The sequence below is a fragment of the Neoarius graeffei genome, chromosome 7, assembly GCF_027579695.1.
Source record: "Neoarius graeffei isolate fNeoGra1 chromosome 7, fNeoGra1.pri, whole genome shotgun sequence".
NCBI lineage: Eukaryota > Metazoa > Chordata > Actinopteri > Siluriformes > Ariidae > Neoarius > Neoarius graeffei.
Window position 1 is genome coordinate 98,381,802 of NC_083575.1, and position 17,595 is coordinate 98,399,396.

Sequence of the window (17,595 nt, forward strand, 5' to 3'; positions counted from 1 at the left end):
TTCCAAGGAGCCAGCGCTTGGGAATCTAATGTAAACAGGTTACCGAAATGGACACCATCGACAGTGACATTCCCGATGTTTCACAGAGATGTGAAGTTAGACCCTATCAATTCGAACCGATAGCTGGAAATTCACATGAACATGGATCTTGTCTTTACTCTGACGGGTCAGATGATTCTGAGAGTGAGAGTTCATTCAGTCCTCATGAAACTGAAAGCGGTCGGCTCGATAACACTTCCTGGTAAGTTAAAAACAATTCGGCTCAAAGGCTAATGATCTGTTGAAAGAAGTATTATTTTTGTATCATACATTGAAAGTTCATCATAGATCTAGCTAAAGTCCGTTGCAAGCTAGTTTTTTTTTGCTGATATTTTTGGAGATTGATTGAGATACAATGCTTCCAGAGTCCGAGATGAAAACATTCAAAATGGCAAAACAAGTCAGAATTATGATAATCAATAATTGATACACCCAAAATTATAATACTAATCCTTACCTCGGCTTTCAGTCGCTTAGTGCAGAGGTCTTCAACAGGGGGGTCGCGAAATCGCACCGGATCACTCATATCAACAAAAATATTCCTGCCCTGTCCCCTGGCCTCCGTGCAGGGATGCAAACAGCGCGCCTTTCGGCGGATGCCGCCTTTTTCACGGCTGAATCGCGCAGATCCGATTTAAAAAAAAAAAAAAAAGCGATATTAATACATGAAACATGAAGTATAAGGATGAGAAAAAAAACAGTTTAAATCGGGAAGCTGCGCACATTTGTGCAGCCTGGCGCAAATGTGCGCAGCTTCCCGATTTAAACTGTTTTTTTCTCATCCTTATACTTCCTGTTTCATGTTTCATGAATTAATATCGCTCAGTACCTGAGTATTAATGTTGAAAGAATCCTCAGTGAAATGGTCCGAACACAGTTTGTGGGAAACAGTAGGTGCAAAGTTTTTTTCAACAGGTGTTCTGTAAAGTTATCCTACCTCTTGGATTTGTCCTGCCAAGCCTACTGCGCATGCGCCAAGCCTACTGCGCATGCGCAGGTGAGCCCACACTTTCCTCAGCTTCGGGTCCTTGGGGAATGCAAAAAAACTTACTCCAGGGCATTTCCCATTGGAATTATTGCAACCATAAGCAGCACAATACACCATGATGTCCAATGTACTTTAAAGACTATAAAAACAATTTTCTTGTCATCCACTTCTCCATTCATCTACCCGCTTGTGCTGTGCCCGAAAGTTTTTGTGACGTATGATCACGTGACAGTGGCTCTTCCGGTTGCAAAAAATGCATATCGGAAGTCGAGCAGAAATGCCATATAATCATCACGAATATAACGAATTTGCTGAATTTAATAGATGATTTTGTATTTGTTGATGCAATTAATTCATATTTTTAATGGAAAGAAACTGATATAGCGTGCATTTATGTTTCATGTCCCATATCCTTTAAAATACACAAACCATGGAGTTACTTAAGCAATAGCACTTAATATCATGGCTGTGATTTGGTCGCAGGTTGTAGTCATGCTGATATTCAGTACAGCAGCACAGCCTCGAGTGTGATATTGCTTTGATTCAACAACTCTATAAACAAGGAATTAATATCGAGTAACTGACAATTTGGACACATTGTGGCTAAATATTCTGCTTATTGTTACTCTGCAAATGGACAGGTTCCAAAGAAGCCACACCCACTTTATAGCATGTTGGCTGGCTATGTCGCTAGTTAGCTCACGTTGATTTGTACGTTCCCGTTAAAGGTACTTCCTGTAAAAAGAAGGGACACCAATTTTCAACCTCATCTGACAAGCTTTCATCCTTTAAGTCAAAGTCATTTTCCTGAAAAGTGTCATTTGCTATGTCTGATGATGGTGATAATGATGTCACGAACACTACCATAGTAACCAGTTAGAACTAGGAAGTGGAGTTTTATGTGACAAGCAGAGTGATAGACGCAGTGAAATGCCCCAGTGTTGTTATGAAATATCAGCATTCTTGGAACACCACTCGACCGATCAGGTTAGGGGACCGGAACTGCTTGTTGTATAATGGTATCTAGAATACACTCATGTGCTTTTGTTACCTTTTTTTAAAAATATTTTATTCTTGACAGAAACCTCACATGGGAAATACATTTCTCCGTTCCACGACATCCCCCTCTACGCCTCTGATCAACAGGTGGGTTCTGATTGACAGTGATATAAAATGCATGTTACACCTGGTCATAAAAATATCAAATGACTGAATTATGTATCTTTCATACCACAGTGCTGTTGAGCTCTGGGTTCTGATAGTTGATAGAAGGGTGTTGATTAATTTTCTATAACGGCACGCCTGACAACAGTGCAGCTGCAAATCACCGGTATATATTATAACGCACTTGTTCTAATATATTATCTTTGAAAAGATTGTTTGATAAAGAAAAACAGATAACTTGGTTAAGTGTTCTGGAACCCATTTAGCGCTCAGGGAAGGAGAGTCCAGTGTCAGCGCTGTGCAGAGGTGGACAAAGAACCCAACTTCATTACTTAAGTCAAAGTACAGATCCCACTGGTCAAATGTTACTCCGATACAAGTGAAAGCTGTCCAGTCAAATTTTTACTGAAGTTAAAGTACTGAAGTACTTGCTTTTAAAAATACTTGAGTATTAAAAGTACATTTTCTGTCAGTGCATTGTTGTATTATTGCCACAACGCTTACAAAACCTAACGCCTCTGAAGCAACCGACTGGATTTACAAAGTGAACGCATGCTGTGCCATCATGGTGGTTTAACGTTAAGCTAGCTAGTCAGTGAAGCTCCACCTGACATGCTAGCAAACTCTTTTCAAACTTGAAATCCTATTGGGTCGTTAACGCTACTAGAAAAGAGAGATTTCTACATTGTTTGTTTATTTGGCAAGATTATGTTAAAACATATTTCTGAAAGGACTTCAGATAAGTTAACGTTATCCATGTTAGCGTAACTCCATTTTTACATGCTAACTAACAGTGTCCAAGTTAACTAGCTCTGTGTTAATGTTAGCTGTGGACAAGACAATGGCAACTTGGCGGGTAAATCCATGGAAAGTCATTTGACTAACTAGACTGCGGAGCTATTGCAACATTATCGCGAGCTCTAAAAGCACAGACAACTTCATTGCAAGCTTTCTCTTGGGATAAAACGTTTACAGACCTCAGTATGCTTCTGCAGGTTGGATGGCGAGTTTTTATAGGCTGGGATGTTGTTTGTTTTAGGCAAACATTTAAAACGAAACATATCTTTAATCCTTTCAGAAAACTGAAACATGGGTTCATGGGCCATGAGTGTGTTCATTCCCCAGAAGAACCTCCTCCTTCCATTCTGCCATCAACTGATCCTGTTCAAATAATGCTACTGGGAAATCATTGAACTTGATTTTATCCAGTCTATGGACGTGATGTGACCCTAGTGATTACTGATCCGCTCTCAGTGTCACCTGCAAAAAAACTAATCACGTTTTAGAAAAGAAAAAAACATCCACTTTCAAAGCTGCTTCATAGTAACGAGTAACGAGGACCTTGATAGAAATGTAGTGGAGTCAAAAGCACGATATTTGTCTTTGAAATGTAGTGAAGTGAAAGTCATAAGTTTCCAGACAAAATAATACTCAAGTAAAGTACAGATACTCAGTGTACTTAAGTACAGAACTCAAGGAAATGTACTTCGTTACTGTCCACCTCTGGCGCTGTGTAACAGTCAGAGGTGAAGCTGTAAGTCAGTTTTCTGACATCAGGACAAAGGAGTTTACACTTTCCAGTTTCTCAGTAACATGACAGCTGAGTTTTTTGTTTTGTGAACTTCATGAGAGATAATAGAGAGAGACTGGTCAGGGAACAACTGTTTTTTGTGCTGCTATAACACGCAGTTCCATCCAAAAGTATTGGAACACCAAGGCCGATTCTTTTGTTTTTGTGATACACTGAAGACGTTTGGCTTATAGATCAGAATTTCAGCTTCTTTTCCTGTTGTTTTACATCTAGAGGTGTTTAAACATAGAACATGGCACCTTTGGTGGCAGAAACCCCAGTTTTTAGGTGAGTAAAAGGTAGTCTTAAAATAAATAAAAGTAAATAACACTATTTAGTAGCATATCCCTTTCTTGCAGTAACTGCATCAAGCTGTTGACCCTCTGACATCACCAAACTGCTGCAGTCGTCTTCTGTGATGCTTTTCCAGTCCTGTAGTGCAGCTCCTTTCAGGAGAGTTTTTTTTTGGGGGGGGGTCTCCTTTCAGTCTTCTCTTCAGGAGGTGAAACGCTGCTCAGTTGGGTTCAGGTCTGCTGATGGACTCGTCCAGTCTAAAACCTTCCACTGTTCCCCCTGATGAAGTCCTCTGTTGTGATGCAGTGTGCTTTGGGTTGATGTCTTGCTGCATGATGAAGTTCCTCCCAATTCGAAGAGATTGGATGCATTTCTGTGTAAAATGTCAGACAGAATGTTTCTGTAAACTTCTGAATTCATTCTGCTGATACCATCATGAGTTCATTATCAGTAAAGATTAGTGAGTCCATTCCAGAAGCAGCCATGAAGCCCAAGCCATGACACTATCACCACCGTGCATCACCCATAAGCTTGTGTGTTTTGGCTCATAAGCAGATCCTGTCTTTCTCCATACTTTGACTTTCCTTCACTTTGGTATAAGTTCCTCTTAGTTCCAGAACTTTTGTGTTTCTTCTCTGTATTTCTTTGTGAATTCTGATCTGGTCTTCTGATTCTTACTGCTGATTAGTGGTTTCGTCTTGTGGTATGGCCTCTATACGTTTTCTTTGAGCTTTGGATTGTGATTCCTTCACTGCTGCTCTGTGAAGGTTGGTGGTGATGGCACTGACTGATGTTTTGGGGGTTTTCTTCACAATGTTTCTATGATTTAACTGCTGTTTTCCTCAGCCAACCTGTTCCATGTCTGACTGTTAGTATTTCAGTGGTTTCTTTCTTTTTCAAGACATTCTCATTTATTGCATTGGCTATCCCAGTGCTTGTGCAATGGCTCACAGTGTTTCCCCTAGAAAATGTTTGAAGGTGCGGTGGCAAGACCTGCGCTCAGACGTCCCACCCCAGTATGAGGATACGGGAGCATTCTGAGAAATTTTTTGACAAAACACACTCTAAAATGGTGACCCTTTGTAAGGGAATAAATGAATAAACCTAGTCTTGAAAGAACAAGCATAACCTGCAGAGCAAGGCAGTTTAGAAAACAGTCAGGGAGACTAAATTCCCCCCACACCTAACCCCAGAGCGACCCCTTACCCCACCCCCTGAACATAAATTTCACAACACATGATTACTACAAGTACACATTTATTGGAAATCACACATAAACATGTCAGTGGCAAAGTTTGCAGGCTGGCTCAGAGCACTTAATTTTCCTGTTTTTTTTTTTTTATTTTTTAAATAGCTCTAAGGCTTGCTCATAGGGGAAGTCGCTGACTGGAGGTCCATTGATGCTGAGGCGCATGCATGCAGCCAGATGGTCCCCCTGCAGTCTGTTTCTGATGTCTGTTTTCACCTGTTAGGCATCAAACAGAACAGACTATATGAGCGAAATGAGGAATATTTATTGTGTGCCCATCTTGTTTTTATATAGCAGTGTTATACTTGCCCTGTTCATTGTGGAGAAATCTCTCTCACAATTCACGCTTGACACTGCCACGGTCAGGGCTATTGCTGCCAGCTTGCTTAAGGATGGGTACAGTTGGCACCACTCGTCATGCTGACATGCCAGTGTTTTCAGTGCTGGAACATCTCGTAGTAAAACTAAGATAGTTAAATACAAACATTATGGCTTTGGTTCTAAAAACACACCAAAGAGGGTCTGAAGTTTCGATATTTAGTGTATAGGCTATCAGATAGAACCTGTGGTTTGTATCCAAGGACGGCTCGCAAACCGCAAGATCTATAGTAAAACTAAAATATCTAAAAATAATTGATTACAAAGACGTGTTTTTATTATGAAAATAAATTGAAGAGGGTCTGAAATATTGATCTTAAGAGTATTTAGGCTTATCTGTAAATGGGATGATGGCATCGTCCGTTCACTTATATAGCCTATTAAAACACCGACGCCGGCCGCTATGGGATACAATACGGCCGACGCCGGCCGCCATGGAATCTAATGGGATAAATTATAGTAATAATTATGATTAATATAAAGATGTTAATTATTGTTCGATTATTCATCGTTAATTCTCCCAACAATCGGCGAAGAAAACATAATCGAATGCCCATCCCTAGCTCGAATGACTTTTATTTTGCACGAATGAATCTTACCTGCCCAGTTTCTTCATCTGTCACCTTTTCTTTTTTTGGCGAAATACTTCAAGCGGGCCGGCACGGTGGTGTAGTGGTTAGCGCTGTCACCTCACAGCAAGAAGGTCCGGGTTCGAGCCCCGTGGCCGGCGAGGGCCTTTCTGTGTGGAGTTTGCATGTTCTCCCCGTGTCCGCATGGGTTTCCTCCGGGTGCTCCGGTTTCCCCCACAGTCCAAAGACATGCAGGTTAGGTTAACTGGTGACTCTAAATTGAGCGTAGGTGTGAATGTGAGTGTGAATGGTTGTCTGTGTCTATGTGTCAGCCCTGTGATGACCTGGCGACTTGTCCAGGGTGAACCCCGCCTTTCACCCGTAGTCAGCTGGGATAGGCTCCAGCTCGCCTGCGACCCTGTAGAAGGATAAAGCGGCTACAGATAATGAGATAAGATGAGACTTCAACAAGCTCATCTGCAATTGAAAGATATCGCGTTGACGTTATCAGTCGACTTAATTAAGCTCAAATAAAAACTAGCGCTCTGGCGATAGGCTGTAATGAAATAAAAAAAAACTGCCTTTATATTTCTCACGAACTATATCTGGAAAATGCCAAACGATAATCTATCTAGAAGATCTATGTAGTTGTTTACATGTGGATATTCATCCCCTCAGTTTGTGAACGGACTAATCTACCACAGAAGACCGGGAGGCCAAACGAGACGTCTCAGCAGTAGTCAGTACTCAGTATGTAACATAACGTGGCCTAACATAGTTTTACATAACGTAATTATGTGACATAATGAAACATAATTTCAAGTAACACTGGAAATATAAGGTAACAACATCTGCTGTCTACTTTTCAAGAATTGTTGCCAACACTTACCTTTCCCAATTTGACAGCTGAAGTGACAGCCGCGTAGCAGTTAGTTTACCTCAGGTTGGCTTGGCTACGCTGCTCCAGGCGGAACGTTGTCCAATCAGAGCCCATGGTGACCCGTGGAAACCAATCAAGTAACTGCTAGCTCGGCCAGTGGAACTGCGCTTCGCCCCAAACGCAAAGACTGGGCAAGCAACGGATAATGTAGTCGAATACATATAGCTTCTAGGGGTATTCCTGAAGGTGCGGCGGCAAAAATCAAGGTGCGGCGGCCCGCCACAGCCAATTGTACATAGCGGAAACACAGGCTCAATTGTCCCTTTTTTTTCAGCTTCAAAATGTCTCGCTTTTCTCCCATAGACAGCTCTCTGGTCTTCATGTTGGTTTAGCCTTTTTAACAACAAATGCAGTTTTCACAGATGAAACCAAGGACTCAGTCCAAGAGCAGATATTCAGAGTGATTAATTGTTTAAACAATCAATCTAACAGGACACAGCTGGGTAACAAGAAACAGTTGTTAGTGACATGTTCCAGTATTTTTGATCACTTGAAAAATGGGTGGGTTCAAACAGGTGTCATGTTCTATTGTTGAATACGTCTAGCTATATATCAGGAATTGAAAGTGGGAATTCTGATCTATTGTCTCATATTCATCTTTTGATTGGGGGGCAGTAATATATTTGATTCCTGAGGTCATGGAACATGGAATATTGTATATTTTTATGCTGATAATGTGTTCATATTCTGGGAGAATGATGTACTAATGAAAGAGAAATGCTCTGACGGTGAAGTGATTATTCTCTTTTTAAAGCATTTCTAAAATTCTGCTTAGAAAAAACAAAACCGTGCACAATGTTAAACTGGTGGCTATAAACTTCATTACATTACATGGCATTTTAGCAGATGTCCTTATCCAGAGTGATGAACAACAAGTGCTGAACTTCTACACAAGAAAGTTCTAGTGCCAACTGAACAAGATGCAATGTGTGTAATATTCTGTTGAAGTACCAACACTCAGCAACCAACCAAGAGAACAAAGCAAGCAAACAAATGAACTGACAAAGTACAACTAAATAAAGAAAAATAAAACTCCAACAGCTAACCCCAGGCTAAACGGTACACAGCCTGGGTTGATCTAGACCGGGGTGGGGAACGTCTGGCCTCCGGGCCGTATATGGCCCGCAAGACCATTTGATCTGGCCCGCAAGATGATTTCATAATTACTCACAAAAGTAAATAAATATATAAAATACATACAAATTTATTTTTTATATATATGTGTGTGTGTGTGTGTGTAAGTAAATCAGAAAAAATGAGACTGCAATTAATAAAATAGGCGAGTGGTTGTCTTTCCAGGCCAAGGTCAGGGTCCTGAACCCCACATGAGCAGATCATGATCATGCGCCATCACGTCATTTAGTGGGCATAGACAGACTGTTTAATGATTTCACCAAAATGCACCATGGCGAGTATGAAGAAGAGAAAGGTAGATGTGGAATGTTGCACTTTTCAGGAAAAATGGACAAAATATTTTTTCGTAGAAGTGAAAGGCAAGCCAGTTTGCTTAGTTTGTGGAGACGCCCTTGCAGTGATGAAAAAGGCTAATCTGGAGCGTCATTACAGCACGAAACACGCCAAGCTGGACGAGCTGAAAGGATAAGTACGTGTGGATAAAATTAATGCTCTTCGGCGGAGTTTGGGTACCCAACAAGCAACATTCACAAGACCTCAAGGTAACCAAGAAAACGTTACACAGGCTAGTTTTGTGGTAAGTGAGCTAATCGCTAAGAAACTGAAACCACATTCAGAAGGGGAGTTTGGGAAGGAGTGCCTTGTCGCTGCCGTGGAACTGCTCGCACTGGACAAAGTGAAACTTTTCCAAAGTGTCAGTTTGTCTTGAAGAACCGTCTCCAATCGGATTACTGACATGGCACAAGACATTGAGAACACTGAAGGATACCGTGAGGGATTTTCAGTTATTCTCATTAGCCTGCGACGAGACAACAGACATCTCAAATACCACCCAACTCGCTATGTTTGTGCATAGGATTACAGCTGAGTTTGATATGTGCGAGGAAATGCATGGCTTGCAAAAGCAGCATGGCACTACCAAAGGTGAGGATTTGTTTGAGCAAGTTGTTTTGGCTATGAACAAATTCGACCTGCAGTTTGACAAGCTAAGTGGACTGGCTACAGACGGAGCCCCAGCCATGGTTGGCACGCAGAAAGGATTGACTCCGTTGGTTAAAGAAATTGGTCATCTCAGTCTGGATCCAAATGAGTTGGTTGTGTGCCACTGTATCATACACCAAGACAGCCTGTGTGCACATTCCCTGAAGCTCAATAATGTGATGACCTACTGTTGTTTCCACCATCAACTTCATTAAAAGCAGAGAACTTAACAGCCACCAGTTTAAAGAGCTACTGAGTGCGCTTGAGTCAGAGTATGGAGACCTGATTTTCCATTGTGAGGTGCGGTGGCTGAGTCGCGCAGATATGGTTGCACTCTTCTACAACTTGAGGGAAGAAGTAAAGCAGTTCATGGAGATGAAGGGCAAACCAGTCGCTGAACTCAGTGATAGCAAGTGGCTGTGTGATTTGGCCTTCGTGGTGGACATTCAGTTCTGAGAGATACTTGGTAATGTTAAGCTCCAAGGTCCCAACCAGCTTTTCAGCTCACTGTTTTCAAATGTGAAATCATTTGAAGCTAAACTGAAGCTGTGGCAAGTGCAACTGGAAAGGGGAAACACTGTGCACTTTTCCTAGTTTGCAAGAACAAAAGCCTGCTGTGACATCTGAATATGCTGGGGAGTGTGCAAAACTACTCCAGGCCTTTGGAGAGAGGTTCCAGCTGATGAGAAGTTACAAGAAGGACCTGAACATATTTGCAACACCGTTCAATGTGGAACCAGCTGATGTGCCTGACAACCTCTCATCTCATCTAATCTCATTATCTCTAGCCGCTTTATCCTGTTCCATAGGGTCGCAGGCAAGCTGGAGCCTATCCCAGCTGACTACGGGCGAAAGGCGGGGTACACCCTGGACAAGTCGCCAGGTCATCACAGGGCTGACACATAGACACAGACAACCATTCACACTCACATTCACACCTACGCTCAATTTAGAGTCACCAGTTAACCTAACCTGCATGTCTTTGGACTGTGGGGGAAACCGGAGCACCCGGAGGAAACCCACGCGGACACGGGGAGAACATGCAAACTCCACACAGAAAGGCCCTCGCCGGCCACGGGGCTCGAACCCGGACCTTCTTGCTGTGAGGCGACAGCGCTAACCACTACACCACCGTGCCGCCCTGCCTGACAACCTACAGCACAAAATCATTGAGCTGCAAAGCAACGATGAGCTCAAAGCTAGGTACAACAACTTTCCTCTGCTTGAGTTCTACAAACTGTATGTGCGTCCTGAGGATTTTCCTACTCTGAGGAGACATGCACTGAAGTTTGCATCACTGTTTGGGATAACCTACTGCTGTCAAGTTTATTTGTATAGCGCTTTTAACAATAAACATTGACGCAAAGCAGCTTTACAGAATTTGAACGACTTAAAACATGAGCTAATTTTGTCCCTAATCTATCCCCAGTGATGAAGCCTGTGGCGACGGTGGCAAGGAAAAACTCCCTCAGACGACATGAGGAAGAAACCTCGAGAGGAACCAGACTCAAAAGGGAACCCATCCTCATTTGGGCAACAACAGACAGCCTGACTATAATATTAACAGTTTTAACATGAAGTCAGTTTCGTTGATGTTATAACTCTTCATTGATGGAAACTTGAGTGCAAAACTGTTCATGACAACTGCAGTCCTAAAGTTAGCAAGTCAACTGTAGTCCTCAGCCATAAAAGCATTACTGTAAGAGTCCAGAGCGTCCTCCAGGTGTAACCCTCAACTGTCCTCATGGGGCCGTCCTCCACAGGAGCGATGCAATAAAACTCCAACTGCTGTGAGCAGTTCTTCTCAAAACTGACCCTTGTAAAGAATTGGTTCTGCTCAAGACTGACTGACTGACTGACTGACCCAAACCTGGAAAACCAGCTGCGAGTAGCATTGTCCTCTGTACCATCTGACATCAGACGCCTCACCAAAGAGAAGCAGTTCCAGCCTTCACATTAGGTCGGCCAGATATAATAATAAAAATTGGTAAAATATTATAATGTAGCATCTTCATTACATAAAATGCTCAAAGTGCTTTACATCAGTACATATCAATAAGAACACAAGACTAAAAACAGCATTAAAACAATAAGAGGTGGATAAAATTTAAAAAGAAAATGGGAAGATTAAAAAGGGATAAAACAAAGTTACACCAATAAAGTTGCTTTATTTGAATAGCTTGAAAAAAAGCTAAAATAAACGGGCTGCATCTTTTGAAATTTTCAGCAGAGGTTATGGGTTAAATTTAGTTTGGCCCCCACAGGATGTTATAAAACTCGAAATGGCCCTTGATAGGAAAAAGATTCCCCATCCCTGGTCTAGACAAGTCAAGTCAACTTTATTGTCAAATATGCTATACATGCTCGACATACAGCACAGATGAAATTACAGTCCTCTCTGACCCACAGTGCAAACAGGCAATGCAATAAATAAAAATAGAATAATTGAAATAAACAATATAAACAGTACGTATAAACACACTAGATAAGAACTAGACATAGACTAAACACTCATATATGCGCGCGCGCACACACATGCCTGCCCACAGACTGATCTGCAGTTACACAGTGGGCAGGAAAGAAGGGGAGAGGTGCAGCCTGAAGAGGTGGGGCTTCAGCCTGGGCTTGAAGGTGGTCAGGGGGTCTGCAGTTCTGACCTCAAGGGGAAGGTCATTCCACCAATGGGGAACCAGGACAGATAGCAGTCTTGAGTGGGCTGGGTAGGAGCAGAAAGGAGGAGGGGCCAGGCGACCAGTAGTAGCAGAGCATATGGGTCTGGCTGACATGTAGGGGTGGATCAGTCTCTGGAGTTTTGCTGGCCCTAACCCCTTGAGAGCCTGGTAAGCTAGCACCAATGTCTTAAATTTGATGTGAGCTGCGATAAGTAGAACAACAACAACTTTATTCATCACATGCTTGTGAAATTCCTCTCTGCATTTAACCCATCTGAAGCAGTGAACAAACACACACACCCAGAGCAGTTGGCAGCCATGCTAGCAGCACCCAGGGAGCAGTTGGGAGTTAGGTGCCTCGCTCAAGGGCACCTCAGTCCAAGGCTGCCCCATATTAACCTAACCGCATGTCTTTGAACTGTGGGGGAAACCGGAGCACCCAGAGGAAACCCACACAGACACAGGGAGAACATGCATACTGCACACAGAAAGGTCCCCACCGGCCGCTGGGCTCGAACCCAGAACCTTCTTGCTGTGAGGTGACTGTACTAACCACTTGCACCACCGTGCTGCCCACACACTGGTAACCAGTGCAGGTTGGCAAGCAGAGGGGTGACATGGGAAGAACGAGGGAGGTTGTAGACCAAGTGACCTGCAGCGTTTTGGATGAGTTGCAGGGGTCGGATAGCAGAAGCTGGAAGGCCAGCAAGAAGAGAGTTGCAGTAGTCCAAGTGGGAGAGGAACAGTGCTTGGACCAGGAGCTGAGCCAAGTCAGTATTGAGGAAGGAACGGATCCTTTGGATGTTGTATAGGAGAAATCTACACATCCGGGTCACTGCAGCAATGTTCGCTGAGGAGGAGAGGCTGTTGTCAAATATGATCCCTAGGTTCTTTGTACTGGGTGAAGGTGACCTAGAGATGTCCCCCATGGAGATGATAATGTCCAAGGATGGAGCAGGAATGTAGATTATCTCTGTCTTGCCCGGGTTGAACTTCAGGTGGTGGTTGTCTGTCCATCTCTGGATGTTACACAGGCAAGCAGAGATGCGAGCGGAGATCTTTGTGTCAGAAGGAGGAAAGGAGAGAAACAGTTGGGTGTCCTCAGCATAGCAGTGGTAGGATAGACCACGAGCAGAGAGAATCGGGCTGAGAAACTGGGTGTATAGGGAGAAGAGAAGCAGACCAAGGACTGAACCTTGAAGGATGCTGGTGGTAAGTGGGTGTGGTGTTGATACCAGACCAGGTAACCTGGAAGGAGTGACCAGAGAAGTAGGACTTGAACCAGTCTAGGGCAGTCCCATAGATCCCTAGGGCTGATAAGGATGACAGGAGGATGGGGTGATCAACAGTGTCAAATGCAGCAGAAAGGTCAAGGAGAATCAAGACAGAGAGGGAGGTGGCACGTTTTGCATGAAGTGCCTCATTGACTGAGAGAAGCACAGTTTTGCTTGAGTGTCTGGCTCGGAAGCCAGACTTGTGAGGGTCTAGGAGGTGGTTCTGAGAGAGGAAAGAGTTGTTATAAACTTCAATTACTTATTAACTACATTAACCTTGTACTGTAGTTCTAAAATTAAAGAAGAAAACCTTCACACATTGTTCGCCTATCATGTTTACAAAGACATCGTATTGTATGTTATACTATTGGCTGCAAAAATTCCAGAAATTCTGCTGATGCTAAAAATGTTTAATTATTTTCTTAACCATTTTTCAGATTCTCTTCAATATGGTTGTGGAGGTTCCTCGCTGGTCAAATGCCAAGATGGAGGTGTGTGGTTCAACTTCAAATTAGACAAATGCAGAAATCATTGATTTGAATTCTAAATGTTAGCTATGTAAATTTTGTCTCCTCATCTGTAAAATAATGATAATTCTGGTCTAAAATCACATAGGCGCACTGCTGTAATCATTCTGTAGTGTAGATATTTGTAACTGTCAAGTATTTAGATTATTGTTATGATTAATTGTGCAATACCCTGTAATTCAGCCATCATGGCTGCGATTGGAGTTAATAAATGAATACATGTTCATATTTCATGAGGTTGTGGTTTAAACACTCTGTGGTTTCAGATAGCCACAAAGGAAGTGCTAAACCCCATTAAACAGGACATGAAGAAAGGCAAACTACGATATGTGGCCAATGTTTTCCCACATAAAGGCTACATCTGGAACTACGGCGCTCTGCCACAGGTGTGTTTGTCATACATCACTGCACATGAGCAGTACAGTCTGAGGGATTTATTTTTAAAAAGGTCATGTTGGTAAGCTGGTATTATTTTTATTTTTGGGTTGGAGCAGACCTGGGAGGATCCCAATCACACAGATAAAGACACCAACTGCCGTGGAGACAATGACCCCATAGACGTGTGTGACATTGGCACCAGGGTGAGATACGTGAATAATAATAATAATAATAATAATAACCATTGACAATTAAATTTATCCAATGTATTAGATGTACTCAGATCAAAAAGCTAGTTGGCTTTGGATGATTTTCTCTTGCGCTGCTCTTTTTTAGGGAATTTTTTTCTTATTTTAGTTGGTTATCTTTGGTTTGGAGCATTTTTGACTGTAAGCAAGCTTGCTTTGTATCACAATGTTTTCTGACACTATCTAGTTAGCTTGTTTTTTGGAGCATATACTGATATATTAGTTAGTTTTGCTTGAGAACATTTTCCAGCATTAACAACCTAACTTTGTGTATTTTCTCTTATGCTACCTTTCTTCTGTTTGGGAATATTCTCTTACATCAGCTATTTATTTACGCCAAGTTGGCCAGTTATTATTTTTGTGTGTTGATGTTGACTTCACACTAATTTGCAGTATATTCTTAGTTTTCAAAATAAATCTGAGAATTCTTCGCAGTAAGACATGGGGGCAAAATTTTAAATGATGTAAATTGTAGATTTTAGTAAAATATTTAGAAATAAATATTGAATCTTGAAGCATGCAGTAGTTTGTTAGTTAGATGTCCACTCTAGAACATTTTGTCAAGCTCTTCCAGTTTTGAAAGGTTTTTTTTTTTAATTGTGTGTGTGTGTGTGTGTGTGTGTGTGTGTGTGTGTGTGTGTGTGTGTGTTTTGCAGGTGTGCTCCTCAGGTCAGGTGATCCAGGTGAAGGTGCTCGGGATTCTGGCTCTGATTGATGAAGGAGAGACAGACTGGAAAGTCATCGCCATTAACGCTGATGATCCTGATGCTAATAAACTTCATAGTCAGTTAAAAATCACCTGGTGTAATAATCTCACTGAGGACAGGGCGTGATTATTTAATCCTCTGCTTTATTGTCAGGTATTGAGGATGTTCGTGTGAACAGACCCGGTCATCTGGAGGCAACAGTGGACTGGTTTAGAAAATATAAAATACCTGACGGGAAACCGGAGAACCAGTTTGCCTTTAATGCACAATTTAAAGACAAGGTACGTTAACATTACAGATATAACCTGTTAATTACGTAAAATAACATAACAGAATGCCCACATGTGATTCTATTCTTTTTATACCACAGCAATTTGTGAATTAAAGAACACATTTAACGTTGTGTGAAACCAGTTACTTCCTGTTGTTACTGATGTTATAGCAGCAATAAACCCACCAGCCTCTCTTTAATCTTAATGCAGCTTTTTTACCAAGAAACTGTACAGAAGTGTAAACTCCTCTGTCCTGAGGACATTAGAAAACTTAGTTCCAGCTTCAGCTCTGACTGTTTAGACAGCACTGACACTGGAGACTCCTTCCAGAGATGTTACACAAACAACATCTTAAGATGCACTGCATTGACGATTATACTTTTTTTTTTTAAACAGCTATTACTATGGAAGCTATAGCATATTAGAACAAGAGCATTAAAGGTGCCCTTCCACCAAAAACGTTTAATACTGGCTCTTTTTGAAATACCATAGTTCACTCCGAGTTGCATATGCATGCTGCATGTGAAAATGTAATTCTACCCCCATTCCCTGTATTAGCTTATGAAAGAAAATAGTCGGAAAAACAAGCGGATCTGAAAAAGCCATACGATCTTGCGTCACTTCGTAAATTAGTATTCATGGCCTCTCCCACCTTGGCTTGTGACCGCCTACGGGAAGGAAGTTCGGATTTAAGCGCGAGGAGAGATAGCAGAGCCAGTGTTGCCAGGTTGGGCGGTTTTAAGTGCATTTTGGCGGATTTGAACATATTTTGGGCTGGAAAACGTCAGCAGTATCTGGCAGCACTGAGCAGAGCCCATCTCGTCAGTAGCTAACGAAGAGGACCGAACAGCAAGTTGAAAACATGTCTGAACAAGTTCGTGCTTGTGTCATTTGTGGCAGAAACACATCAACGTTGCATTTCTTGCCCAAGATAGAAGAGGTGAAGAAGAAATGGTTGGAATTTATCTTTGGAACACCACCAGTGCAGTGTAATGCAGCGTTAGTGCTGTGTTCTGATCATTTCAACCACAGGGACTTTTCAAACTTCGGTGCCTTCAGTAGTGGTTTTGCTTCGAGGTTGTTTTTAATCCCTGGATCTGTGCCAACCACCAGCTGACAAGCTGTAAGTAAAACATGAACTTTTTGTTCGAAGGTTTTTGTTACAAATCAGCATGTTCCTATTCTCCACGTTAGCATGCATGACACGGCCACAAGCTCGGCAGGGATGAGAGTTTTCCGCTTTTTCTGAGTAAAAAAACGACCTTTTTATATTACGCCAAATCCGTTGAAAATTTTTTTTATTAATTTCGGGGGGTTGGGGTGTGTTCCTTCATGCTGTTCAAACTTCATTAACTCCAACAATGTTTACACATTATTTGTAAGTCGCCATCTTTAGTCTCGTTTAATCTCGTTGAATGCGATGTAAAATTCGTGTTATCTACATTGTTATTGGTCAAAACATCGACGTCGAGACCATAATAGCCAATCAAAACAGTTTTTACAAAGACACCCACATTCATTTTTTTAAGTCACTCGTTCATTTTATTCGTTTGTTTGTTCAGTAAAAACCCAAACATTTGTTGAATTTTTCTTATTTCCTCGCGTCACACCTCAATGACGTCAGCGCGCGGTATTTTTCCCTTCGCAGTTTGTTCCTTCTCTCTCGCTGTAGTAAGACACCCACTTGTTCTGACCCACTGGAGGGAGCGTCACAGTGCTGTTAGCCAATCAGAGGTAACATGTTTACATGTCATGAATATTAATGAGTAAGAGCTGAAATCCTGTCGTTCTCCCGCCACCCGCTCCTCCACCAAACTAGAACAGCCTGAAACAGGAGAACCACAGCATGTTTTTCACCAAAACCGGCTCACAGGGCGTTCATTCATACTAGAGACCACCGCACAATTAATGAAAAAATGATGCAATGAGACCTTTAATATAAACCTGCACTACTGTCAGAGCTGCTGTTAGAAAGAATTAATCGACACCTTCTGACCAATCAGAGTCCAGAACTCAGCAGTGCTGAGAGATACAAATGCACATGATACAGTCCTTTTAACTTATCACTTAATTTAAGGTTTTAAATAGTTAAGTTTGAGACTTTGTGAGTTTGATCATGGAATCTGCAGATATGATGGATAGATGAGTAAAAGTTAATAAAATAATAATTGTACATGGTTAATTGGTGTGTGTGTGTGTGTGTGTGTGTGT

General features: G+C 42.0%; 1 protein-coding gene across 2 annotated transcripts in view; it reads left to right on the forward strand.

Annotated features, from left to right (window-relative positions):
* ppa2 (inorganic pyrophosphatase 2) overlaps positions 1-17,595 on the forward strand; it is a 38,519-nt gene that overhangs the window by 15,448 nt on the left and 5,476 nt on the right. For both annotated transcript variants that reach the window (XR_009655098.1, XM_060926655.1), the window contains exons 2-7: positions 2,109-2,173; positions 13,690-13,743; positions 14,046-14,165; positions 14,274-14,360; positions 15,062-15,188; positions 15,266-15,393. Coding sequence is in view for 1 of the 2 variants with exons in the window: in XM_060926655.1 (XP_060782638.1) it covers positions 2,109-2,173; positions 13,690-13,743; positions 14,046-14,165; positions 14,274-14,360; positions 15,062-15,188; positions 15,266-15,393 (581 nt within the window). In the remaining variant the exon portion in view is untranslated. The remainder of the gene's footprint in view (positions 1-2,108; positions 2,174-13,689; positions 13,744-14,045; positions 14,166-14,273; positions 14,361-15,061; positions 15,189-15,265; positions 15,394-17,595) is intronic.